Source organism: Amblyomma mixtum, chromosome 4 (genome assembly GCF_055824585.1).
Source record: "Amblyomma mixtum isolate Tamu chromosome 4, ASM5582458v1, whole genome shotgun sequence".
In the NCBI taxonomy this organism is placed as follows: Eukaryota; Metazoa; Arthropoda; class Arachnida; order Ixodida; family Ixodidae; genus Amblyomma; species Amblyomma mixtum.
In genome coordinates, this window is record NC_143015.1 from 134,411,298 (window position 1) to 134,437,089 (window position 25,792).

The following is a 25,792-nucleotide window of genomic DNA, read 5'->3' on the forward strand; positions in this document are numbered from 1 at the left end:
AAGTTCTCGCAGTTTTCTCATTAGTACTTTAAATGGTCATCATCATCATCATCATTTATTATCCCTTAAGGGCCCTGGTTTGGGCATTACATAAGGGGGGGGGACAAGAAAGTATGGCCATGGTCATATTTATACAGACAAAAAAAACACAACGAGGCATGGTGATGTAAGTGCATTTCTATGATCCGTGCATTTTGAAATATAGGGAAAACAAACGGACGAAAATTACGGGTGATTACTGCCGAGAAGTTACCTTCGAAACCTCCCTGTGGACATGAAAAACTACGTCACAACCCGATTTCTATGAGGATATAATAAATATACCAATCGCGCCCTGCAAAAACCTCACTGGTCGGAAATGAAATATTTATTCCTTTTTGACGGAATAAAGCCTATTAGCGGCAGGAAATGCACTAGAGTTCAAGTAATTTATTCGCATCCAGGAAAACTTTTCCCAAGAGTGCACCCGTTTCATGCGCTAGACGACTCCCACGGAGTGGGTGCTCGGTTCCCCCGCTTCTTGAGTAGTTGTTCTTTGCAGGACCGCCACTTTCTTGAGGCACAGAAAACCGTGGGTAATCCATGTTGCAGTCCACTCTCGCATGAGAACTTGACGGCAAATATTCCAGCTTGTTCACTGTTTTATTGCCATGCTGCTTTACAAACGGCCTTCTTTTATGTCCAACACTCGTTGCCCCTGCTCACAGTAATATTTGGCGTTTTGCAGAGCAGCTCGAACATGTATTCACACACCCAATGGAGGTTGTCAAAGCGATTGAATGTAGTCCAGCAAGTGCAACTTGACCTGCCTGCAAGGCAGAATGAAGCATAAGGGCGCATAGTCATTTGCCCTCTCAAATCCCAAATCTTGATTAACCAGATCGAAATGATTCAAAACAGTGCAGCTCGCTTCATCTTCTCCAACTATAATCGCACATCCAGCATATCTGCAATGAAACCTAACCTGGCATCCTGACGTAATCTCGCACGGCTATCTTCGTTACATAAGATCTTTTACCACGATATCCTGCATGATGAATTACTAATCCCACCTTCATATGTGTCAGCACGTTTAGACCACATTCACAAAGTTGGCACATTTATATGCAATACTAAAACGTTATCCGATTCATTCCTTCCCCGCACATCAGTATACTGGAATCGCCTTGGAATGATCACCCAACCTTCATTATTTCAGTCAGCCATACGAATATATAATTACTAGCAAGTTTTGTACTGTATAACGAATCACCTTCCTAGTTTCTTTCTTTGGTAATTTTGCTACTGTCTGTGTACTGGGACATGTGACATTACAATTAGAAACTGTCTTTTAGTTTGTAATCATTCATCATGTTGTATGCCCGCACACTTAACACTGTTACTCTTATATTCCAGACATTCACGTTATTTTTTACTTGTATTGTGATTTGCTGTGTTTATAGATATTGTTCCGTTAACCCACTCCCCTCTGTAATGTTCCGACCCTGAAGGTATCAATAAATGAAGTAAATGAAATGAATGAAATTCGCAGTAATTGGAACCATGCGTAGGTAAACCTAATTGCCTCTGCTAAAAACTGTGTTTGTATTGAAAGTATGCGGCCAACTGGGGAGTATTCGGGTGGAATAATTTTTCCCACAGTCTGGGGCACCAATTGGACCGATTCGCTGCTGGATTTTGCTGGTTACTCGAACCTCCTGGCCGTTACACAGGTTTGCGAAGGCTACATCAGGTGGCTGCCGGCAATGCCATGCACACTTGCGTTCAGCGCAGGTATCCTTGTTGGCTGTACATGTCTGAGTTGGGTTGGGTTAGGTTGGGTATTGGGGTTTAACGTCCCAAAGCGACTCAGGCTATGAGAGACGCCGTAGTGAAGGGCCCCAGAAATTTCGACCACCTGGGGTTCTTTAACATGTCTGATTAGTTTGAAACTCAGAGGCTTTATGGCCAAAATCGAAATGTACGCCGTACCTGACTTAAATGTGCCTCGTGGAAGAACAAGATTTGTTGGCCTGGCAGTCGATATCACCGGCATGTACATTGTCGAGGGCACACTTGCTTAAGGTATAAAAATCCCCCCCCCCCCCCGTCCTCCTCTTCTTATCCAACCCGTTCTGCCGAGACCCACTCTATCCCCGCTGTGGCCGGAAGCTACCTAACGGTGCCGAACGGTCACTTTTTCCCCGGCTTGACTTTTGATGCGGCACTCGTGGCTGTACCCCACTAAGGAAGAGTACCGCGAGTGCCTGAGGACGATGGGAGAAATAAATTCCTCTTGTTTGTACGATTGCCGTGAGGCTATCTCTGAGTGCCCTCGGGCAGAGGAAAGGCCCAGTGCTTCTACGCAATCTGCTGGTTTGTCCGTCCACTCAATTCAACTTTTCTTGCTTCGAGCTTCTCATTGGTGTGGGCGCAGTAAGGTTTTTATGAAAAATTTCGTCTCGCGGAAGTCCGTCACGGATCGCTCGACACCACAGTAAACGGTGATTTTGGCTCACAAGCAACCCTGTGGCTCACGAGAAACGAGCCACTAAGCTGGGGAGAAGTTTGTATTCCACGCACAGTTAGTTTTTCGCCGGAAAGAAGCCTTCTGTTGTTGTGCTTAGCTACCATAACAATGGAACGGCACTTTTCTTTTATCGTGTGCCGAAAACAAGATGACCTGAATTGCGCCACATTTCCGAAAAATCACTGCTGTCTGAAGTGGTTGCCTCCGGAGTGGATACCTCCGTTTTGCGGCTGGCTGGTGCGGCTTCAATAAAACTTGTGGTTATGTACAAGGCACGGTACACTACGACGCCTATTGTGTGGTGCGGTTCCTTTCCTTTCCGACATGCATCATATCTTTCCTTTTTTTTATTTCGTCCTTTCCGTGTGTTCCTTACTCTAAGCGTGATGAACCAAAAGAGACAAAACTCACTACCTTTTTGTCTATTTATTCATCTCCGGCTAGAGACTGGCTGAAGTCAAGTTAACGTTTTGATTTTTGTTGGTTAATTTTTCTGCCTTCGGTTGCTTTTTTTTCTGCAGCCTTTACGCTTTCTAGCTGTTATAAAGAAGGAGTGGACCTCACGCTTTAAAGCGACAAGATTACACTGGCAGTCCTTACTGTAGGCAAACTGAAGTTGGCTTGCAATGTCTTGCTGGACTATCGACGACGATAATGTGCATTCAAAATGTTTGAAAAATTTACGTTGAACGACGCGTTAAGGACAGATTAACTTACTATTTATTGCCGGGTATTCATCGCCGAGTATTATACAGTTGTAGCTGATGTGCAAGATTGTATACTTGTATCCAACATTTGGTGGCCGCGTTCCGCCAGCTGAAAAAAAAAATCAGTGCCCAGTTTATCGCTTCCACAATTAAGAGTAACGGAAAATCGTCCTGCCAAGTGTATGCCTAATAATCGAACATGGTTCTGCTGCTTATATACTTCACGAAATATTGTGTCTGAAATTACACCAATTGCTTCAATAGGTCTGTTCAAAGGGCATAAAGCATCAGGGGCGTAGCCAGGGAGGGAGGGTGTTTCAATGTTAGAACACCCCTACCCCCCCCCCCCCCCCCGAAATTGTCTGAGTGGCGCGTCCCCTACCACACTCCTTTCTGCATTTCTGTTGGCCCATGCCATTCGCACACCGCATGGATAAATTAAAATGTAAAAATTAAATAAGAAGATTGTCAATTTATTCTCGAAAAGATTGATGTCTGCTGTTGTGGCTCTATAATAGGAAGCGGCCGGAGCTTGCTGCTGAAAAGAGTCGCACTTCTTCATTACCGCACGAAGTATGGCGCGCCTCTTAATTGTAGGCACAGTTCACCCAACTAAAATTATCTTTTGACGCCAGCCTACTTTTTCATCATTTGGATTGTCCTCAGATAATCATAACCAATCGCGAAAATAAAAAAAAATGCTTTGAAATGAAGCTTTGACAAATGCCATTCGTTTGCAGTTGGTGATAGAGGCAGTGACGAAAGCGGTATCCAGGCATACTGAACAGCAAAACGTAATACGCGAAATTAAAGACTGCGTAATTTAAGTAGAGGCGTTTGCTTCTACTGCGATGTCATAAGAGCGTTAAAACTTCGAAAGTGCAACGAAGGAAGAAAAACAACCACAATAGCTGTCGTATTGCAAAACTAGCAAACCGTGCAGGAAATTCTAATTTATAGACCGACAAAAAAATTACAGGAAATTACACGCGAAGTAATGCGGATTCTGAGTACTAGCTATGAAGACACAACCAGGTTCCAATCCTAACTATTCCTCGTAGATGTCACTTATTCATTTTTTGTGGTGATAATCTTTATCTGATGATGCGAGAATAGCCTCTGCCCCAATCTTCGCGACAGCTCCAGACTGCCGCTTTGTTTTCCGTTCTCAGCGCATTCCAGATCTGCTGTAGCCAACGAGGGGAACTGAAGACAGCGCTGAAACAGATACGGACTCGTATGTTCCTGACAGGTTGCCAACGCGGTATTTCTATGCCCGCCACCCCCGCTTCAGTTATCCATATTTACACACTCCATAATCTATAATTAAAGCGATAATTAAACCCTCAATTTGAGGAAGTAAGGAGAGGTGGCACACCACTCATTGATTTTGGGTTTTGTGTTTAAAGCTTACTTTTTTTTAATGTCGCCAACGTTAGGGCGCGTGTGCATAGCTTCTTTTTTTTTTGGAGGGGGGGGGGGTTCATTGCTGTGACTATCTCTGACAGCCAGCACTCATATTAGCAATATTCCAACTGTGCATTCTATACTGGAAAATAAACTTCAGGGTCCGTATCCTGCCCGTCACTGCTCGCAAAAAGCGGTTTCACTCTCAAATAATTTGTCGCATTCATAGTATTATCAGAAATAATGCATATCGGCGTAGATCTGATCGAGTTTTTTTCCATTGGTATACTTGGTGGATCCATTATTTCTTTCTCTCTTTTTCTTTCTTTCTTTCCTGCTGCTTTTGTTCTTCCTTTCTTACTTTCTTTCCTTCTTTCTTTCTCTATTTCTTTCTTTCTTTCTTTCTTTCTCTATTTCTTTCTTTCTTTCTCTCTTTCTTACTTTCTTTATATGTTCCTAACACATTTTCGCCCTTTATCGGGACATGAAATCAAGCTCAATGTAGGCCCAGGTATATGCGGTGGCCATAGAACAATACATGAAGACACAATTTGAATACGGCGAAAGCACTTACCAAGAAATTACAACATATATTTAAGGTTAGTAATACAGATCAGTACATAAATAAAGCGCAAACACGTATTCAGCATATAAGACTACATCAAAGCGATTTTTAAACTTTTTTCAGCTAACCCGAAACTAGGCCGGGCCATATGGACAAATATGCACAATCCGTTATATGTACAGATGAGACTACTTCAGGTACGAATTCCGAAAGTCTCGTAGCAGTGGCCAGAGGAACCTTCCTCACCTATGTGTGTTGCACAGCGTCTCATCTTCACTACATTTGCAGTAGCCCCAGAAATGTGCATTCTTATGCGCACGAAATTTCACCCAGTGTCGCGCACCGTTCAGTTACTGTCTGCACTTTCTTAAGGCGCCGGCAAGTCTCTCAGCTGCTGGAGATGTTCTTCGTTGCTTACCAGAAATAAAACAGCAAAGTACTTACATTCGCCCCTCACGGTAATGTATGCATCTTTTCTCGGCCCCTCCGAATACTCCAATTTCAATTCTAGATTGAATTCTCTGCAAGGTAATTTTTCACGTGCTGTTAGCCTCTCTGGCGTATTCTCGCCAGTAAAACACGTTACTTCACTGTTTTTTTTTTCACGTCATCCCTTAGAGGCTGCATTGAAAACAGCAGCGACCAATGCGACAGGATCAAATCAAATGAAAAAGAAGTGAGTCGTAAATAAACACAACATGCCTTAATCCTTGTATTTAACCGTACATTGCGCGGTGCTTCCAGTTCGTACTCGCTTTCTGAACCTGTTTTAAACTAGAAGCTCCAAATCACACTAGCACGCTAAAGAAGCACCAAAATTAAACAGAAGTACGTCCCACACTCAAAGACAGTAATGACTCTAGTACTCCGAATAATAGTAATAGCGTAAATTGATAATAATAGCCATCTAAATTATTGATTACCACTAAATAGCAACCGGAGTAACCGTAGTTTGTCACCCAATAGGCAGAGGTCAGCTGACGTTTGGTGGAAAAGTAACGCTATACGTCGTCGACTACTTTCGAACAAAAGGAGTGGTCGTAGTTAGTAAGGAGTTGGTGAGAAGCCGAACAATGCAGAATGAAGAAAATGGCCTGGCTTAGCTTATGGTTAAGCCTAGGATGCGAAGCATAGCCGTACTTCTCGTTGTTCTCCTGTTTCCGTGGCTCTTTGTAACTTGCGCATTGCGGTCTGGCGAGCCGCCCTCTCCCTGGCCGACATCTCGCTGCTCGGTCGGTCGGTCGGTCGGTCGGTCGGTCGGTCGGTCGGCTTTTTTTTAATTCCCCGCAGATGGTGGAAAGAGTCGACTAACGCATGAAGTGCCTTTCAGGCAGTCGCGTGGTGGCTTTGCTATCGCTTTTATCTTGTTTTTTAAGTTTCCGGGAATAAATAGACCTAGTCAGAGACTACATAGCTGCAAATCAGGCCCACGGAGATAGATACACGCGTGCACTCTCTGCTTTCGCCGATCACTACGTATCACTAAACCGATCGCAGAGCGGCAAGCCGCCACGAGACTGGCTTAAAGGTTGGTTCACTCCTCCCACCGTCTGCGGGGAATTGAAAAGAAAAAAAGCCGGGAGCTGGACTGTTAATCGAATTTAGTTTTAGGAAATCGGCCGCATAAGGCAATAATTCAAATATTCTAAGAACGCTTGCAACGTGTATATCGAGTTCCAGCGGTAAAAATACGAGTCCAGGTTCCCCTTCAGTGCGCCTTTCGGGACTTCAATGGGAGCGGCAGCATTGAATTGTGCCAAGACTGGCGATATAGTAAGTTTCGAGGTCATTGCGGCAAAGGCTTTTTCTTGACTGTGTCCAAAGGAAGATTTTATGTCCTCCTTATAAGGTCGCTCCGTACCTGGTTCTCCATTTGTTCTGAAAGGGAAATAAAATACGTCTTTTTATTTAGAAGCATATAACTTTCAGGCGTTCAGGCAATAATAAGTAACGAATATACATCCTTTCTCTGTTCACATCTGTGTCAAACAAGCGCGGGCTTAAAAACGATAAAATGTAACCGGCATAAATGTATTTCTGGCTTGTGTAAAAGGTCTTACATGGACCGTGAAGGAAAGGTGGCTGGTCCAAAGGAGTAATTCTTCAGCTTTTCCTTGAATTACTACGCATTCCCAGGCAATGAAGGACGAAAACGTGACCATGAAAATAGGTCAGTGATATCAAAAACGCGCCAAATATTTGGATACCGGTGCCATGCATTGAGGATGTTCTCTACATATGATGTAAAGAAGACTGCAACGATGCTGCAGCAGAAGCAGTCTCTGAGGTGCGACGCTGCTTGCGCGGGCAGTGAAATTAGAGCTTAAACGCTGCAAAATGCTCTCAGTCAAATCCTTTCAAATGTGTACTAAGTTCTCGAATTTAATTACAGTAGTGAAGCTTTTCGCATTTTTTTATAGTACTCTACACACTGCGATAAAAACCTCAGATGGTACCCACCTCATGTGACATTAAGAACTCCACATTTCGGTAGAAGGTATTGCCACTTGCGCTTCTATATTTAGATTTGAAGCATTTGTATGGGTACCACTTGTTCTGATATCCAGACATATATTTTATGTAAAGGTCATCTGTATTTTTCAACCACTGCAAGGAAAGTGCCATTCATTTTTTTCTTGCCACAAACCAAACACTGTTTTGGCAATACAAAGCAAAAATTAATTTTCAAACGCGGCCCCTATTGCACTTCTTTGTTAATATATAAGGTACTACGAGCTCTTATTACCGACATTCATTCCCTTCTTTCTTTAATCAGAGCCTGGATTCATCCAGTAACAAATGACGTGTAAATAGCACACTGACTGTAAAGATATCAGTACGTTTCATTGATATCCGCCGAAGAACATTCAATCACTGCAGTATTAAGCAAAACTCGCTTCCTGACATATTTATTTAAAAACAGTGCCAAGTGTACGGTCTGGAAATTGGAGACTGCCTGCTGTAAGGTCTTTAAATCAGCAAAACAGAATCCCCCACCCATGCTGGAAAAGCAAACATAATATTCCACAAAGGCTGGCAGCTGTATTGATAGCTTATGGAGAGTTTTTCAAATTTTATCGCTTCATTATGGTTTAGGCCTTAGCATATGTGTGATGGTTTACTTTTTATGACGCCAAGGGTTCAGCTAAAATTGGGCTAGTTATATAACTTACGTAAACAGCTCCCACGCGCAATAAGTCTTCTTTTTTTTACATAGCTGGACTGTAGGTGGCAGTAGTGACGTAAGATTGGAAGTTGAGAACATATATCCCACGATTGTATTGACTGGGTTTGCATTGTTAACGAGATAATAATTTGCATAGTACCAAACTCCGGCGCTCTGATACAGATCACGCCCTGCAGCTCCTTTCAAAAATGAACTGCCACCAGGCCTCAATGAAGCAAGCAATCCTGAAGAAGTAACGCATTCAAGGAAATTTTTCAAACCGCTTACTACTATAATAACTGATGAAATTGAAGTAAGGTGAAGTGCATGAGACATTCCTGATAAAAAAAATACAGCTGTTCTTGCACAATCCATTAGCATGTTCCCGGAACAAGCCGAATAATATTCGCCAGCATTTGACCACAAAACGGACATTTTGCGCAAAGCACATTAAGAATTTTTAAGACTAGCAACCAATCAGATAAGATTTGGACAAATTTTCGCGCTGAGCTAGCGAAAGATTATAAAGTAGGAAAGCAAGCCTCAATAATCCGAAGATTACACGAACCCACACAAACCTTAGTGAATTTAGTGCATTTATGCATGCGCATCATAGACACGAGAGTTTCAACAAATATGAACATCTGAACAAAAAATTTTAAATACAGAAGCAATTTCCACAAAATTTTAAGGCATAAAGTTAAAAAAAAAGTGAGATATTCGTCAGAGAACAACTTTAGCAGAAATACACAGAATGAAATGCTCACGTGTTCAGGGCTCCCCGTGTTTAGATCTTTGATTGATATTTGGTACCGCCATCAGTTTGATTGCAAAAAAAAAAACGAAAAAATGAATCAACTCTCTCTGCACATCGTTTTCATTGATTTAATCAGAAATTATTTCTGTTTGCACGCAGTGTCATATCATGATATTCCCTGGCCACTAAAGGCATCTTCTTTTCACACGTAAAGGCTAAAGACAAAAACATTAAGAAATTTGCATGCTCCACTGAAAACTCCTTGGGGTATTTTAGCGCATTGCCCCGCCTAGGGGGCTATGCGTTGCGCTACTGATCCCAAAGTGGCTGGTTTGAAAACCGGTCACAGCGTCCGCATTTCGATTGAGGCGAAATTGAAAAAACTACTGACCCGGTGCGGTGACTTAGTGGTTACGGCGCTCGATTGCTGACCCAAAGGACGCGAGTTCGATCCCGGCCGCGGCGGCCTAATATTGATGAAGGCGAATTTCTAGAGGCCCGTGTACTGTGCGATGTCCGTGCACGTTAAAGAACCCGTGGTGGACGAAATTTCCGGAGCCTTTCACTACGGCGTCCCTCATAGCTTGAGTTTCTTTGGGACGTTAAACCCCAATAAACTAAACTGTAGAACTCCTCCTGTGGTGTGCAATCTTAATGTCCGGTAGAGAATCTCAGATGGCCGAATTGAATCTGTGTCCCTTCATTACTGCGTGCTTCATAGCCAAAGTGTCGCTTCGCGATGTTAGACTCGTATACTATATCGTACGTACCATACCGTACCATACCCCTCCATACCATTACCATACCATCCCATAGAATGCCATTCCATGAGCGCCATACCGCACCATACATTACCATAATGTTCCATTTCAACGCACGTTTATTCCTTCGCCGCCACCTCTCCCTTCGGAGCATACAGCAGCGACTGATTTCGAAAGATCGGAATATTGAGCGGTTACTTAAAGCATAGGATAAAATTAAGCTCGCATGTTAACTATGCTCTCGATCAGGACATCTCCGTTTTCAATCCTAACATGCCACGGTTGCTCAATGGCCATAGCCCTGGGTTGCCCAAGACCAGGGCCGTACAATCAATTCCCTGCTACTGCACAAGTATTTTGGTGGAGATGCTTTGCGAAGTGCCTTGAGTCACAATGCGATATTAGTGCGCTTTTACGTAAAAGGCCCAGCTTCATGAAACCAACCAGGAGCCCTGCATTACAGCGTGGCTTGTGACCCAAGGGTAGCTTCGGCCCGTTAAGCGCACATATAGTACCGCTGCCCCATACCCACAAATGTTTTGTGGACCCGACCCCCTTACAACGTGCGCAGGCAGTTCTGTCAGTCTGACCGATGTCCCGGATTGCGTTAGTTAAGTTATTTACTGATACCTAAAATACCTCTCTTAGTTTATTACATGAGGGGTGGGTATTTGGGGCATGCCGACGATTTTTTCAATGAAAGCCTTAAGTGAGCTGCATCAGTGTGGTGAACGGCGTCGGCATGAAGGCGGCAAGCTCAGCCAGAACACAAACACTTAGTGAGATAGGGGCGTGGCTATTTGATGCCAAGCTTTTGCTTGTGGCATGCCCGAAAATTGTTTCACGTCAAAGGTTCACAGAGCAATGTTTATGCAGCGTTGAATCTGGCAACGGTGGGCAGTTTGCTCACAGTCCTGTAGGCACGTTGCGTTGTGTTGTGTTGTGTTCGGTTTAATGGCACATAGGCAACTAAGACCATCATGCGCCAAGCACAAGGAATATGAAATAATTTCTGCGCGATTTAATAAAATTTCTAAAAATGATTAGTGGTGTAAAGGGCCTAAAAGTTTACCTAGCTACTAATAACAGAAAAAAAGAGACTTAGGAATGGCTAAAGGTAAAAACTTTAAAAAGGTCAGGTAGCCTCAGCGTCCATCCTTGGCTGGGCAAGGATATCGAGGATCCCAACCAATCAGATCACAGCCTCAGCCTTTTTTCTCAAGAATGAGAAAGCGGCTGAGCGACATCATGTGAATCCCTGGGTCATGATTTAAAGCTTGCTGAGACATCCTGCTTCTGTTAAAAATCTAAAAACACAGGACATGTCAACGATTGCATTATCACCTATGAGTAACGCGGGATGAAAAGTAATGGATTGATTATAAAACAGCGAAAAGCACTTTTTGCAGAGCTTTTCGAGTCTAGAGCATTGAAATAAAATATGATTTACCGTAAGTTCATCTCCACATGTACAAACTGGTTTCTCTTGTTTAGTCAGAAGAAAGTTGTGTGTGAGGTGCGTATGGCCTATACGGAGACATGTAACGGCTTGCTTAAAACGGTCCTGGTGCACATATGACTTCCATTCTCCTAAGACTGGCTTTACCGAGTGTAGTTTATTTTTATTTCGTTCTTCCAAACGGACTGCCATTTTTTTCGCGCTTTAAGACGTACTAAGTTTACGCAACCTCTATACGGCATATTTACATTTTTAATTGGCTTGCCACGACCTTGGGAAGCGCAGAAATCTGCTCTTTCGTTCCCTTTTATGCCGACATGACTTGGTACCCAGCATAGCCTTATGTTTTGTCCTTGAGCGACGGCTCTTGTTATGTTGTGTATGATGTCGCCAAGCAGCGGAGTGGTTGCATTACTATAGTTAAGGGCGGTAAGGACACTTAGTCAGTCAGTGTAAATAATGCTGTTCGCGAGGTTCTTTACTATTTTTTATATGGCAACACAGATTGCGTAACATTCGGCAGTGAAGACGGATGCACACTGTGGAAGCCTTACTATTTTATTCTAATTACCCTGCACTAGTGCGCTTCCGACGTAAGCATCAGTTTTTGAACCATCTATATAAAAAGCAGTGAAAGTACTGTACATTTGCTGGAGTGTAAGAAATTCTTGTATTATATGTTGTTGTGGAATATGTTTTTTATGGAACTGTGTAAGACTCAGATCCCGGACTGCAGGGAAGTTGTACCATGGCGGTAGTGGATCTCGCCTTCTAGCAATGCTTGGCAGTCTGTTTAGTGCACCGAAAATTTGGCACATCTCTTCAAATCGCAAAAGTAGTGGCCGGGTAGCTTGCGGTTTGTTATTAAACATTGTTCTAGATGGACACTGTTCTAGATGAGCATGGCTCTTCTGTCTGTAAGTGATGGCTCGTTAGCTTCTACATAGAGACAGATTGCATCCGACGTTCTGTATGCACCTGTGGAGAGACGCAAACCTAAATTATGCACAGAATCTAGACGTTTAAGGTACGATGGTCTGGCTGACCCATAAATTATACATCCATAATCTAAGGTAGAGCGTACTACAGCGCTCTAAATTTGTAAGAGACATGGCCTATCGGAGCCCCAGTGTTTTCGTGAGAGTATATTTAGTATATTCAGGGATCAGGAAGTTTTCTTTTTAAGGGAGTTTATGTGCGGCAGGAATGTGAGTTTTTTCTCAAATGTTATTCCTAAAAGTTTGTGCTCGTCTTTTACTGGCAATGTGACCTCGTTCAGGAAAAGGCTGGGATCAGTGTGTAGTCCGCTTCTAAGCGAGAAGAGAACAGCTACTGACTTTTTCGTGGAAAACATGAAACCATTTTTATCTGCCCATGTTCTTAGTTTGTTTACTGTCAGTTGTATTTGTGTTTCGCATGTTATTACGTTTGAGGATGTGCAGGCTATTGGAGATCATGAACGTAGACTGAATACATGATGGCCTTGAGGATTATTTTAGTTATGGAATTCATTTTTACAATAAATAAGTTCGTGCTTAATATACAACCTTGAGGTACCCCATTCTCCTGAATGAAGTTTCTTTACAGGGTGGAGCCTAGTCGTACATGGAAAGAACGGTTGGAGAGGAAGTCATTAAGGCAGTTTAACATCCTGCCGCGGATGCTTACGTCCCCTAGGTCGCGGAGGATCCCGAACCTCCACGTTGTATCATACGCTTTCTTCATATCGAAGAAGACTGCTGGACAGTGCTGTTTGTGTATAAAAGCTTCTCAGATTGTGGTTTCAAGGCGAACTAGATGGTCAGTTGTTGAGCATATCTTTTTAAAGCCGCATTGATGGATGTCAAGAAGTTCACGGGATTCAAGGACAAAAGTTAGTTTGATATTGAGGACACTTTCAAAAGATTTAGCGAGACAGCTTGTAAGGGCTATTGGCCTATAGCTACTGGGGGAAGTTGGTGATTTTTCTGGTTTCAGGAATGGCGCTATGACGGCTCTTTTCCACTCTTTAGGTGTTCTTCCTTCTATGAATATTTTGTTAAAGAAGTTCAAGAGTGCTTCTATGGCAGGTTTGAAAAGTTGTGCAAGCATTTCGTAGTGTATCTGGTCATGTCTTGGTGCAGTTCTTTTTCCGGCAGACAGTATTGTATTTATTTCTTGGAGGGTAATTATATTGTTGTATTGTTGGTTTCCACCCCACTTAACGGAAGTCTATGCTTTTCGGCTATATTTTTGTGCTTTAGAAATGACTGCGTATAGTGTGATGAACTGGAAACTGCCGCGAAGTGTTCCCCCAAAATGTTTGCTTGTTCTCTTATGCTTGTTTGTGTGCCAGATGTTGTCAAAAGAGAACTGTGAACGGTGAGAAGTTGCCATTTAATTTCCGAAGCTGCTCCCACAGTTTTTTAGATGTAATTTGACTGTTTATAGAAGAGATGTAACGCTGCCATGATGCTTTCTCGGCACTCCGACGGACGTACCGGGCTTTGGCTCTTGCCTTTTTAAAATTCACGAAGTTCTCCTGTGTTGGGTACGAGCGAAATTTACCCGAAGCTCAATTTTGTTGTTGTTTTGCTTCTTTGCAGTGTATTGTCCGCCACATTTTGTGGTTCTGTCGCACCAGGCCTGACGACTGAGCAATAGCTGTGAGTGCGGCACTTATTATACAATCCGTGAACTTTTCATTTATTTCAAGGTGAAAAACGTAGCACAAAGAGACGAGGACACAGAAACACGGACAACACACGGCGCTAACATAACATGACAACACATAGCTAACATGACAACACATAGCGCCGTGTGTTGTCCGTCTTTCTGTGTCCTCGTCATAGCGCCGTGTGTTGTCCGTCTTTCTGTGTCCTCGTCTCTTTGTGCTACGTTTTTCACCTTGCAGTTATGAACCAACAAGCCCAAGCATATACCCTTCTGAAATATTTTTCATTTATCTCATCGATGGTGAGGTTTTCTAAAACTATATCTTCTAAAGTTGCTTTAGCTCTAAAAAGTGACCAGTCAGCGTGGTGAAGCTTCCAACGTCGCGGTTTTGTTGGGATGATTTGTGGTGCAGATGTTAAACTAATTCGTACTGGAAGATGATCACTGCCATACGGGTTGTCAATGACATCCCATCTAAAATCGTTAAAAACGGATGACGATGAGAAAGCCAAATCGAGGGAGCTCATACCTCCCGAGCTTGGGCAACAATATGTGGCTTTTCCTGTATTTAAAAGACAGATATTATTTTAGAGGACGATTATTTGGCCCCTCGAGTCACAGCGTTCGCTTCCCCAGAACGGTGAATGAGCTTTAAAATCGCCAACTACCAGGAATGGCTTTGGTAGTGCTAGTGCATTTATCACCCCTTCTAAATCTTGGATAGTTAATGTTATGTGCGGGGAAGATATACAGAACATGTAGTTATGGTTTTGTAGCTGCCGACGCTAACCGCAACCGCTTCCAGTTTTGTATTAAGATTGATTTTTTGAGCACGAACACCGCTCTGAGTGACAATTGCGACGCCTCCTGTGAGTCTGTTAGCATGCTTGCGATCGCATCGGAATTTTTGATAATGTCTCAGGATATTCGTATGTTGTAGACCGAGGTTGGTGTCCTGAAAACAGAAAGCTACAGGAAATATTGACCCAAGAAAATGTTTTATATCATTGAAATTTCTCATCTTCAAAATCAAGCGCTTCGAATTTTATCTTTCAGCCCATACACAGCCTCTGCTTCACCTCTTTACTCTGACCTAAACATTCTGCCGTTGAAATGCCTCCTTAATCTTAGGTTAGGTCTTCTAATCTACCGCGCTCGCAATGATAACAATCAACTTCTCTGTTTTTCCGCATCTTTCCTTGCTAATAGCAGTAACACTAGATTCTCTGAACAAAACAATAAGCTTCTACCAAAAGTTAACACAAATTATGGAAAACGAACTGCTTTTTTCTCCGCCATCAAAACCTGGAATTCATTACCACTAGCAATCAAATCCGCACGTTCCCAGCCCGCTTTCTACACTTTACTAAACAAACATCTCTTATCAACCCATTCAGCTTGATGCCATGCTTAAGGTTGCCTTAATCTTATTTTCTGTTCCCCACTGACCACAAACGGTCATATTGTTACTCATCTGGAACCTTTATTTTTTTTTTCTCCGCCTCTGTTTTATATCTCCGTTTATTCAAAGCCGATTGTTATCTGGTGTCTTTTTGTGTTCTTTCTCTTGCTCTTATGCTTTGCTATTGTATGCCTTTTTTGTGAAATTATTCCCGCTAGCTATTGTATAACTTATTCATTGCCGCAAATTACACAAATAGGTTTTAACTTCATTCTATATTTATGTTCCAGCTCCCCTGCCAAACTTGTCCAATTTTCTTGTGAATTCCGGATGGGATGTCCCCCAGACAGTTTTCACTTTGAGACCTCCTACTGTACTAACTTTTTTCTGAAACAACTCATTTGTATTTCGTTTTAATATACCGTCAAACCTTCAAAGTGAAAAAAAAGCAATCCTCTACAGTTCCATTGAAGTAGGAAAGTCATGTTTTTGTTTTTGGTGAGGATTGGAGGGATTTACTTGTTTTCTGGGGCCGTTATCGGGGTCCTGTCTTTTCTTCGCTCAAGAGAGCGGTTCCGCCGCTGCAAAGCGGGCGGATCGGGAGTTACCTCCATCCCCTCACTAGGGGTGCTGGACGACCGCGGAGAAGCCGCGGATGTGTCGGTGTCAGGCCTCCCCCGGCGGGGGGAAGTCCTGCGGGGTGCCGACCCGTGAGCCGGCGCTCCCTGCTTTGAAGATGGCAGAGCAGCGTTCGCTGTCCCTGCCTGGGGCGCGGATGGCCCTGCCATAGAATCGGTGGAAGTGGCCTGGGCAGATGCCGGAGGGCTGTGTGGTGCGCCGCCCCTGCGAACTACATCAGCAAAGTTTGTTTTTGTGGAAAAGTTGAAGCTGTTCTTTGCGTAAAAAGTCTTCGCGCTTCCTTAAATGTGATATTTTGTTTTGTTTTCATTGTAACGATTTCTTTCTCATTTTTCCACGAGGGACATGGCCTTGAATAGGCGGGGTGATCGCCTTCGCAGTTTGCGCAACGAGGTGCTGCTCCTTCACAGTTTTAGGAAGTGTGTTCTTTCCAGGCACATTTAGCGCAAGTTTCTCGGCCACGGCAGCTTTCAGAACCATGACCATACCTTTGACATTTGAAGCACCGGCGTGGATTCGGAATGTAATGTCTGAAATTTATTTTGAGGCAGCCTGCTTCTATGGATTCGGAGAGTGTGCTCGAGTTGAAAGTCAGTACTAGGTGCTTTGTAGGTATCTCTTTGTTGTCTTTCCTTATTTTTAGTCGATATACATTTATGACATTCTGTTCTCTGAGGCCATCAAGCATCTCTTCCTCGGTCAGGTGAATGAAATCTGATTCAGATTTCACACCACGAACGGTGTTTACAGATCGGTGTGCTGTAACTGATACAGCGATTTCCCCGATGGACACTAGGCTGGAAAGTTTTCAGTATTGGGCAGTGTCTCTGAGTTCAAGGAGCAGATCACCACTAGGCATTTTAGAGAGAGTGTACCAGAGACCCAAGGCACCAGTTAGACTTCTTGACACTAAGATAGGGGACATGGTTCTCGCGGTTTTTTCTGTTTCTTCACTATGAAGAGCATAGAAATTTGGAAATGAATTTGGTTTATGGAAAAACTCTGCAGTTGCCTCTTTCCGCCCTCTTTTGTAAGCGCGATCTGGTTTGGAAAAGGGGGGAGCCATGAAAAATATGTGTTGTTCGGCCGTGGTGCCAGCCACCCACCATGGAGCCCAACGAGAAGACGGGACAGGAACTTGCAAGCAAGCCCTGCCCACGCCAGCTGTACACCACAACTATAACCAAATATGAAGCAACTCAGGGTAGTTGGCCACAGAAGGCTAACCCTAGCCGCCAGGAAAAAGGGAAGGTCTAAGAAGTGAACAGGAGACAGGAGGGTAGCAAGAAAGAGATAGGAAAGTGAAAGATGGAGGGGAGGACAGGAAAAGGCGACTGATGATTTCCCCCGGTCGGGTCAGGCCGGAGGTGCCGTCTACGTGAAGCTGGGGCCAAAGTGGTGTGTTGCCTCCGCGAAGGGGCCTTAAAGGCCCTAACGCTCGGCATCGGCTCAACCACCAGGATCCCCTTTTCCCCGGACACGGCGACGCCACGCACGGCTAAGCGCGGGTGCTCGGGTCCGTGGTGGCGCACTGCTCACCATCATCCCCCTGCGGGGATGTCCCTGCGGATGCTCAGGTACCCGTGCTGTCGCAACTCACCAACGTCTCTATGAATCAGACGCCCCTGCGGGGTAGGCAGGTTGCCACTTACCTCGATGAACACGTTGTGATGACTTCAGAAGGTAACGGAGCCTCGCGTGACCAATCGGGGAATTTCGTAGGGAATTTCAAATTTCGGGGTGCTCACTGATTGGTCAATCGGGCTCACTGTAGCCGTGACAGCATCATCACGGAAATGACAAATCATCGAATTTCGTTACGGAGACGCAATAAAACGCATTACAACTGCCTAAATGCTGTAGCATTAAAAAAAGGCCGCCACCGTCTGGAAGACTTTAAGTAACGAGCGTTAGCTGTTTGTATATACTCACATAGTTCAAACTCTATCCACCGTAATGGATCGTGAAGTTATCATAGACACGCGGCAAGTGGTTGTTTCTACAGTTCTAATGGTAGATGGCGCTACAATTCTCAACGCGAGATGTGTTGTTTTCTAGTGGCTGCCACAGATGGCGCTGTGATCTCACTGTCGTAGCAGACCTCATGAAAATCTGAAAATAATAAGAGCTAATCCTCTTAAAAATAAAAAGTAAAATGTTTTTGGGGGGAACAGAACAGCGCAGTGCCCGTCTGGATTTCTGCGAACACATATTCACACCTGGGGGGAACGGTCGAGGAAGGACTGAAAGGAGTCAGGAGAAACTGGTGCCATGGTGCAAGGCTTTGGGGACTTGACTCATCCAATGGGACTTAGATCGTTTGAATTCAATTGAAAGCAACTACTGCCAATGGCATAATTTGATCTGGCCCTGGGCATCCTAGAGACATGACCACTGAGCAGATGTGGCGGCTCGAAGTCTAAACCTCTCAAACCATACTGTACTGCACTTGCTTCCATACAAAAGTTATAGGAAAATAGCGCACGAAATATTGCTACCAGGGCCGCCAGCACAGCGTCGTCGTCAGGCGTGATAATTAGTCCGTTTGGTTATTACGAGATAAGCCGACTACTGGTTCCCATCACAGCTGAAAAAAAAAAAGAAGCACTGACGCAAGCCGCAGGGTCAGTTGTCAAGGAGGTTTCTGCGTACCGAGGTCAAGTAGTCCATGCACGTGTAGACTGGGGCAATGGTAACATATAAAAGTTTCTTTTTGTACCAGATGACTCCTTGGTAAATAATCGGTATCATGAGTATTACTGCAAGACATGATACATGCATCAGTCATGAGATCCAGCGGCCATGTGAATTGCCACATGGAACGTCGTTTTATGCATACGACTGTCTCAAGGCCTCTGCCTATATCACCTGACTGTGGAGAGAGGGTGGAGTACATGACATTCTAATAGGCACTATTTTTATCTAGCGAAGTTTTGAACTTCTCAAAGCACATGGTAGCTTTCACACAGGTGCAAAATTAATAAAACGCTTAAGATGTCTAGCAACTATGGCACAGGTGATTCCGTACTCACAGCATTCTCTCTGAGACTTCACGCACTGGTAGTCCCAACGCCGGAAGTACCCTTGCAGGCAGTGGCACTTGCAATATCCGGGCTTACACGCTATAAAGGGCACTCCTTCGCAAGTGTCTTCGTACAGCGACCAGTCAACGCACTTTGCCTTTTCTTGATTAGGGTTCCAGCACTCTGGAGCGTGTCGAAAAACAAGCACGAGCGGACGTCATCGTTATGAACGCGAAGGAAAGGACACACGTAAAACACTGCAAAGGAATTAATGAAACAAATTCAATTCACCAGCACAGCAACGGACCAACCAGTGCAAGGGTCATGGGCGAGTTTAAGACGAGTGTATTCAAGGGCTTTCCCTCGAAACTTTCGCAAAGTTCTTGCTATTCTCAGTATTAAGGCGTAAGCCTTTCTTGACTCATCAGTGGCGTGGACAGAAGTTGTAGACAGAAGTTTGTGGACGAATATTGTCCGCACGAACAGTTAATCATAAGTTCAATGGTAAATATAATAAAATATAAAGGTTTATAAGCGGCATTTGACAAGCAAGTTATATATAAAGAAATGAACAACAAAACTGAAGGAAATGAACATAAAGGAAACAAAAATAAACAGTAAATAAAGATGTTTTTACATTACAAATACAAAAGTTAAAGTAAAACAAAAATCAAGAAAGCACAAATTAGTGCAAACTAAAAAGTAATAAAAAGATACAATAAAGAAAGAATGAAAAATTGAGCGTGAAAAAGAGGACAGGGAAAGGTTTTTCGCATTTCCGCTCCTGAGCAGACTGAAGTGCAACCCTGTAACTTTTTGTTCTCACATGGATGCAGATACAGTTCGCCCGCGACAGCTCTCTTTGGTTTGCGCTCGCGAGCCCATTACGCGAGGTCAAATCTTATGAGCCCATTCCTATGGAGTTAATTAAGTGATAAAGCGTGCAGGCTCTGCAATCGACGATTACCGACTGGATAAACCGCAGTGACGACAGCTGTAGGAAAGATTTTACCCATTCATAAAGTGCGATTCAGCATCTTTCCGACACTTGCCTTTTAAACTAGAAACTACATGTCGGCCTCCATCTTGCAATTTTTGAATCTGCAAAAAAGCTCCCCGATATGTCAGAGCCACTACAGATGCAGATGATCTTGGTTCTGATTTGTTACGAACGGAGCCCAATTACATGACAATTTCACAATAAATTGGAAGGAAACGAAATTGCTCATTTCCGCAAGAGTTAGTGTTCAACAGATTGAGAAGGGATTTCAAACAAATGCCAAGCGATATATAAGGTATCAGGCTTTTGGCAAAGCCATCAGTCCGAGAGATAGTAGTGCCATCTTTTTATCATAAGCCGTTCGCCCATTCAGGGTGTTTCGGCGCCGCCTGACAAGACCGCACATATTCAAGCACCGATTCTTACCTGAATTTCCGCCGTATTTTCGTCCGCACTATAGTCCTCCCCTGACAGCATGCACGCATGGGCGGAAGTGCGCAAACGCGCAAATATTAGCTATATAGATAAAGCTGAAAGTTGGTTATGGCTTAAGTACCTCCTTAACTATATTTAATGTAGGTCTCCCAATCACTCTTTTCTCTTGAGCAGCTGATCTCTTTGACGTCTGTAGAGCTGACTAGGCCAGCAAAAAAAAAAATTGTAGATAGGCACCTGTGGAAGATGGGATGGGAGACTGACCTTCACAGAAGAGTTTACGTGCCCCAACCAAGGTCACCAAGGTTGTGACAAGAGTGACCGGGAGGACGTTCATTGTTCTGGTTTCCTGACTGCCCTGCAGTATAAAAAAATTAGTCAAAGATGTTGCGTTCGCTAAAAGTGCTGAGGGCTGTCATTTAGGTAGAAATTGCGAGTTAACTGAGTTTATTACTAATTTCAAATTCAAATTCAGATTATTTCTGTCAAAAACAACGCAGGGGGCTCTAACAAAAAGTGGAGCAAGTTCATTTGACTGCATTCAAGCCCGCCTTTTCATGTGATACTATGACGACAGAATTCTGGTTGGTTTAGTTGGTTTATGGGGTTTAAAGTCCCAAAGCGACTCAGGCTATGAGAGACGCCGTAATAGAGGGCCCCGGAAATTTCGACCACCTGGGGTTCTTTAACGTTCACTGGCATCGCACAGTACACGGGCCTCTAGAATTTCTCCTCAGACAGAATTCTACTCTAACAATGTGTACGCTTCCATTTTACGGAAAAAAATAGAATATATAGCTTATGCCGAAAGAACCAAGTAAAGTAGGTCACATAATGGCGTTTTCCAGATAAGCAATGGTAAGTACAATATGCAAATGAACAATACTGTACCACAGATGACATCAGGCAGAAACAAATAGTAGTGTTTGATAGTGATGATATATTCCGTGACCTGTTCCTTGCGCACCGAGAAATACCTGAAGCTCGGAGATGTTAGCGCGGTTAATATTGCCACACAGACGAGTAGAGGGACTCTACTGATTAAACTCTTCCGGCGCCACCTTGTAACTGAAACTTATAGCTTGGCGTTTCGCAAAGCGTTTTCTTCGTCTCGAATGAGCGCGGTTGTTCGGCGATCCTCGTCCTAGTAAACGGCAGGGTTCTGCTCATTCTTGCTACATTTTCCATTTGGTGGAGGTGCCGGGTTCCATCCTATGTACGGTCACCAGGACGATATTCTTGACGCCCGTTCACAAACACAGCCGACGCCTGCGAAGCCCGCAGTTCGAGTTTGAGCCATTAGCAACGCCGATGCGGGCCACGACGTACACCAAGGGCACCCAGAAAGGTCAGTACTCGAGCACTGCCCGCCGTTCGTCCTTCTCGCGCCTTGGTCGCCGCCATCTTTCCACGGCTACAGGTTCGAGGATGTATCACATCCGTTGGCCAGTTGTGACCATGTTGCCGCGTTCAACCAATGGGACGTCGAGGGGATGCTGTTGAGCGTGTTATTCCCGCTGCAAGATTCGGCGAAGACGTGGTTTGAGAACCATGAGGCGTCCTTCTCCAACTGGGCAGCTTTCCGCCGTGAGTTCCTCGCCACATTCAGCTCGAGCGAGCGAAAGGAGAACTCTGAAATTGCCCTTCGCTCCAGGTCCCACACAGTCCAATGGTGGTGGTGGTGAAAATATTTTAATGAATTTGTTAGGAGGTTGTAGCGGCGGTTAGAGCTCTCAGTCCAAAACCCCAATGGCGTCGTGTGCTGTCTGCGCTCTTTGGATGAGTTCTTTTTGACTCATTTCGTCTGAGCTGATCAGTGCTGCCTCCAAACCCTCCTACGTTGGCTGGTTATTGATAGAGACTGCCTGATTTCGTTGACAGGCCCATATCATATGGTACAGGTCCGCCTTCTCCCCACAGAATTTGCATTGTGAGTCACATGGCTCCGGGTCTATTGCGTGTGGTCAACGCGGATTGTTGCAAGTGTTGGTCTGTAGCTTTCGGAGGTGTAGTTCCTACACTTTGCCTAGTGTCTTAGCCGGCGGAGGATAGACCCGATGAGATAATCTCAAGTGCTGAAATATGTCGTTGTATGTTAATAGTGGGGTAGGAGGTTCCACGGCATCCGTACTGGGTTCCCTGGAGAGAAATGCTTGGGCTCAGACATGTGCGCTCTCATTCCCTGGGATGCCCTCGTGACTTGGTAGCCATAATAAGTGTTTGTGTGTGGGTTAGTAGCCACGAGTGTTGCTATCTTGCAGGATTTTAGCTGCTAGCGGTGCGATCCTGCGCCTGAGGTAATTGCGATACGCTCTCTGAATCTGTAAGAATGTATTCCGATCTAGTGTGTGTTGCAGCTAAAGCAATCGCCACTTCTTTCGCATCCATTATGTCCTGGCTAGCCAGTCCTTGTCCGTTCCTTGTTTTATTTTAGTGCACTACCAGGACGCCCGTCATTCCCTGCTCGGGACCCGCAGCATCGACATAGAACACGCCTTCGCGCCCGCCGTAGTGTCTTTTCATAGCTTCGGCTCGCACTTCTCATCTTGACTGGTGAAAATCGGGGTGCTTATTCCTGGGTAGTGGAGCTGCCTTGAATTTCCCTGTCCATGAGGCTGGGATGTCGTTTTTGGCGTCTAGCTGTCGGGGACAATTGATGCTTAAATCATGAGTACTTGTCGGCCAGTCCGAGTAGTGGAGAGCCAAACCACATGCGCCGTGAGGTGTGCCTCTATCAGCTCGTCTATCGTGTAATGCACTCCCAGTCGTAAGAGCCGGTCCGTCAATGTCGGAAGAGGGAGGCCCAGGGCCTTCTTGTAGGCTGTTATGGTTATGACGTCTAGGTTCTTGATGTCACGCTTCTTGAGGCGGAGGTAGGGTGCTGCGTAGACAACTCGGCTTACGACGAAAGCCTGCACCAGTGGAAGAGTATCTTCTTCTCGCATCCCGTTTTTCCGCGTCGTTCTCCTGGCGATCATCCCATCGACTTGCTCTCTCGAGCCGGAGTTTCTGGAGGGTGAAGAGGTTGCTGCTGTTTTTCTTCGTGTACAGACCCAGTATCTTGAGGGTCTGAACTTTCTTGGAGAGTGAGTTGTCAACGCGGATGTTGATGGTGTCCTCATTATTGCGTTGACAGAAGACCGAATTCAGTTTTTCGGGAGAGCAGGAGAGTCCACACGCCCGTGCATAATTTTGAACTTTTGTTGCCGCTGTTAGTAGTTGTTCTTCAATCATTCCCCTACTTCCCGTGGTTATCCAGATAGTTACAACATCAGCGTACAGGGCGTGGCGTACGCCCTGTGCCTCGTTGAGAAGGGGTGAGAGATTTAGGAGTGCAATGTTGAAGAGAAGTAGGGATAGTACTGCCCCTTGCGGACTGTCTCTCGTGCCCATCTTCACTTGCGTTGTTTGTTTTTTGCTGGTGCTGATGTTGACGGTTCTGTCCGTAAGGAAATCGGAGCTGTATGAGTAAACTCGCTGGCCACAGTTCGTGCTGTGTAGGTTGTTGAGGATCACGGAGTGCTTGACGTTGTCAAACGCTTCCTTAAGGTCGAGGGTTAAAAGCGCTCGGTTACTGTTTGTACGTGCGGGATCAGTGACTTCGCGTTTTGAATTGTAGAAGCACATCATGGGTGGACAAGTCGGCCCTGAATCCAAACATCGTGTGTGTCAGTAGCTCATGGTGTTCAAATTAACCGGAGAGAGGCGCGTGGACTGCCTTTTACATGAGTTTCCCTACGCAGGACGTGAGTGAGATATGGGGCGCAGATTTTCTATGCTGATTTTCTTGCCGTGTTTTAGGGATAAAGTGTACATTGGCTGCTTCCCATGCTTGTGGAATGGTGCCGGTGCGCCAGCATTCGTTTATGTAATGCGCGAGTTGCTGCAGAGCCTCCGTGCCGTGGTTGGCGAGTGGTCCGTCCGTAATTTTGTCTAGTCCCGGGGCTATCTTCTTTATCTGGGTCTTCGTTCGGTTCCCCTCCGGTACTTCTTATTGCAGGGTGGTGGGTCTCTCGCGATGCAGATATCGCGACGCGTGAGTTCATCCACCAGTTCGTGATCCGTGCCTTGAAAGCTGTGTAGGGCTAGATGCAAATTTCTGTGTTGTTCACTCTTCGCTTTCGGAGGGTAAATTAGGCATCGCAGAACGTTCCACGTAGCCTTGGTTTCTAGGCGGCCTTTGAGAGATTCGCACTTTGTTAGCCAGTTGGTGCCAGAAAGGTCCCACGCGTATTGGTCTGCTTGAATAGTAAGCTTGACTATTCGATTTATGAGTTTCCGATTGTGTCCGTTTTTTCCACTCTTTTATTAGACTACTTCTGGCTTCCGGAAGGTGTAGTAAATGGTCGTCAACAGCTCGGTGGTCCTCTGTGGTGGCGAGTGATTTTGTGAGCTTTCATTAAGGTTGAGAATGGAGGCCGCCCAATCTTCGTAGCTGGTTGTTTGTTCCGATGTAGCTAGTTTGGTGTATTTCATGAATGTCTCCCAGTCTGTAATTCCGGCTTGCCCTTATGGTTTGCTGTGCTTGTTGCTTTCGAAGATGGTCTGCAGGACGTCGCTGCCTAGGGTCTCTCCCGTATTGAGCCACTCATAGTTAAGGGCACTGCGCGCAAGCGTGAGGTCGGCGGAAGTATCCCGCGTTATGCTGGTGCCGACTCGCGTCGGGTGCTGCGGGCCCGTGAGTAGCGTCAGGGCCATATCAACGATGGCAGATGCTAGTTTTATGCCTTTCGCGTCTTCCCTCGGTTATCCCCATAGGGGGCTAGAAGCAATAAAATCACGAACTGCAGCGAACGGACCTTTTTGGGCTTCTCTCAGTGCTTTAAGAAAGATCAGATCGAAGGCTACGCGGTGCTGTTTGGGGCGACTATATATAATGACTATATAGGTGCCCTTGCTGTTTCTGTGCTGTGGCAGTACCTTTATGAAGCTATATTCAATATCGTTGTCTAGATTAAGGTCTACATTGGTTGCCGTGCATGATTTATGGACCAAGATGTATGTCAAGGGGTTTTTTTGATGTCTTGAGTATCCTATGATCTTAGCCTCCATATTCACTTTTTGCAGGGCTATTATTTGCGGCATTTGGCCATGATAGTCTATGTATTGTTGTAATGTTTCCCTCTTCCGTTTTAGTCCCCTGCAGTTCAACCATATGATGGTAAGTTTATGTATAGGTTGTGGCGCCATGCTGAGGATTATAAAGGGGGTCTCTTCATGTGGTGCGCCCTCAGGTTGTCGATCGCTCAGTGCTTAGTAGGCGACGAGTTCCCATTTTATCCTGTAGCTATGTGCGCTTGTTCGGAA

The 25,792-nt window shown here is 44.8% G+C and overlaps 1 protein-coding gene across 2 annotated transcripts in view; it reads right to left on the reverse strand.

Moving 5' to 3' along the window:
- Nucleotides 1-387: 387 nt before the first annotated feature.
- The window catches only part of LOC149348303 (uncharacterized), a 30,448-nt gene continuing 5,043 nt past the window's right edge, over nucleotides 388-25,792 (reverse strand). Inside the window, exons 2-6 of one of the 2 annotated variants that reach the window (XM_089588054.1) lie at nucleotides 20,750-20,843; nucleotides 19,060-19,233; nucleotides 5,633-5,709; nucleotides 3,227-3,325; nucleotides 388-809 (exon numbers count right to left, since the gene is read on the reverse strand). In XM_089588054.1, the coding sequence (XP_089444180.1) occupies nucleotides 676-809; nucleotides 3,227-3,325; nucleotides 5,633-5,709; nucleotides 19,060-19,064 (315 nt within the window). In that variant the 5' untranslated portion in view covers nucleotides 19,065-19,233; nucleotides 20,750-20,843 and the 3' untranslated portion in view covers nucleotides 388-675. Of the gene's footprint in view, nucleotides 810-3,226; nucleotides 3,326-5,632; nucleotides 5,710-6,779; nucleotides 7,067-7,648; nucleotides 7,796-9,121; nucleotides 9,148-19,059; nucleotides 19,234-20,749; nucleotides 20,844-25,792 lie in introns of those variants that run through there. The other variant, XM_089588053.1, reaches the window with a different exon arrangement.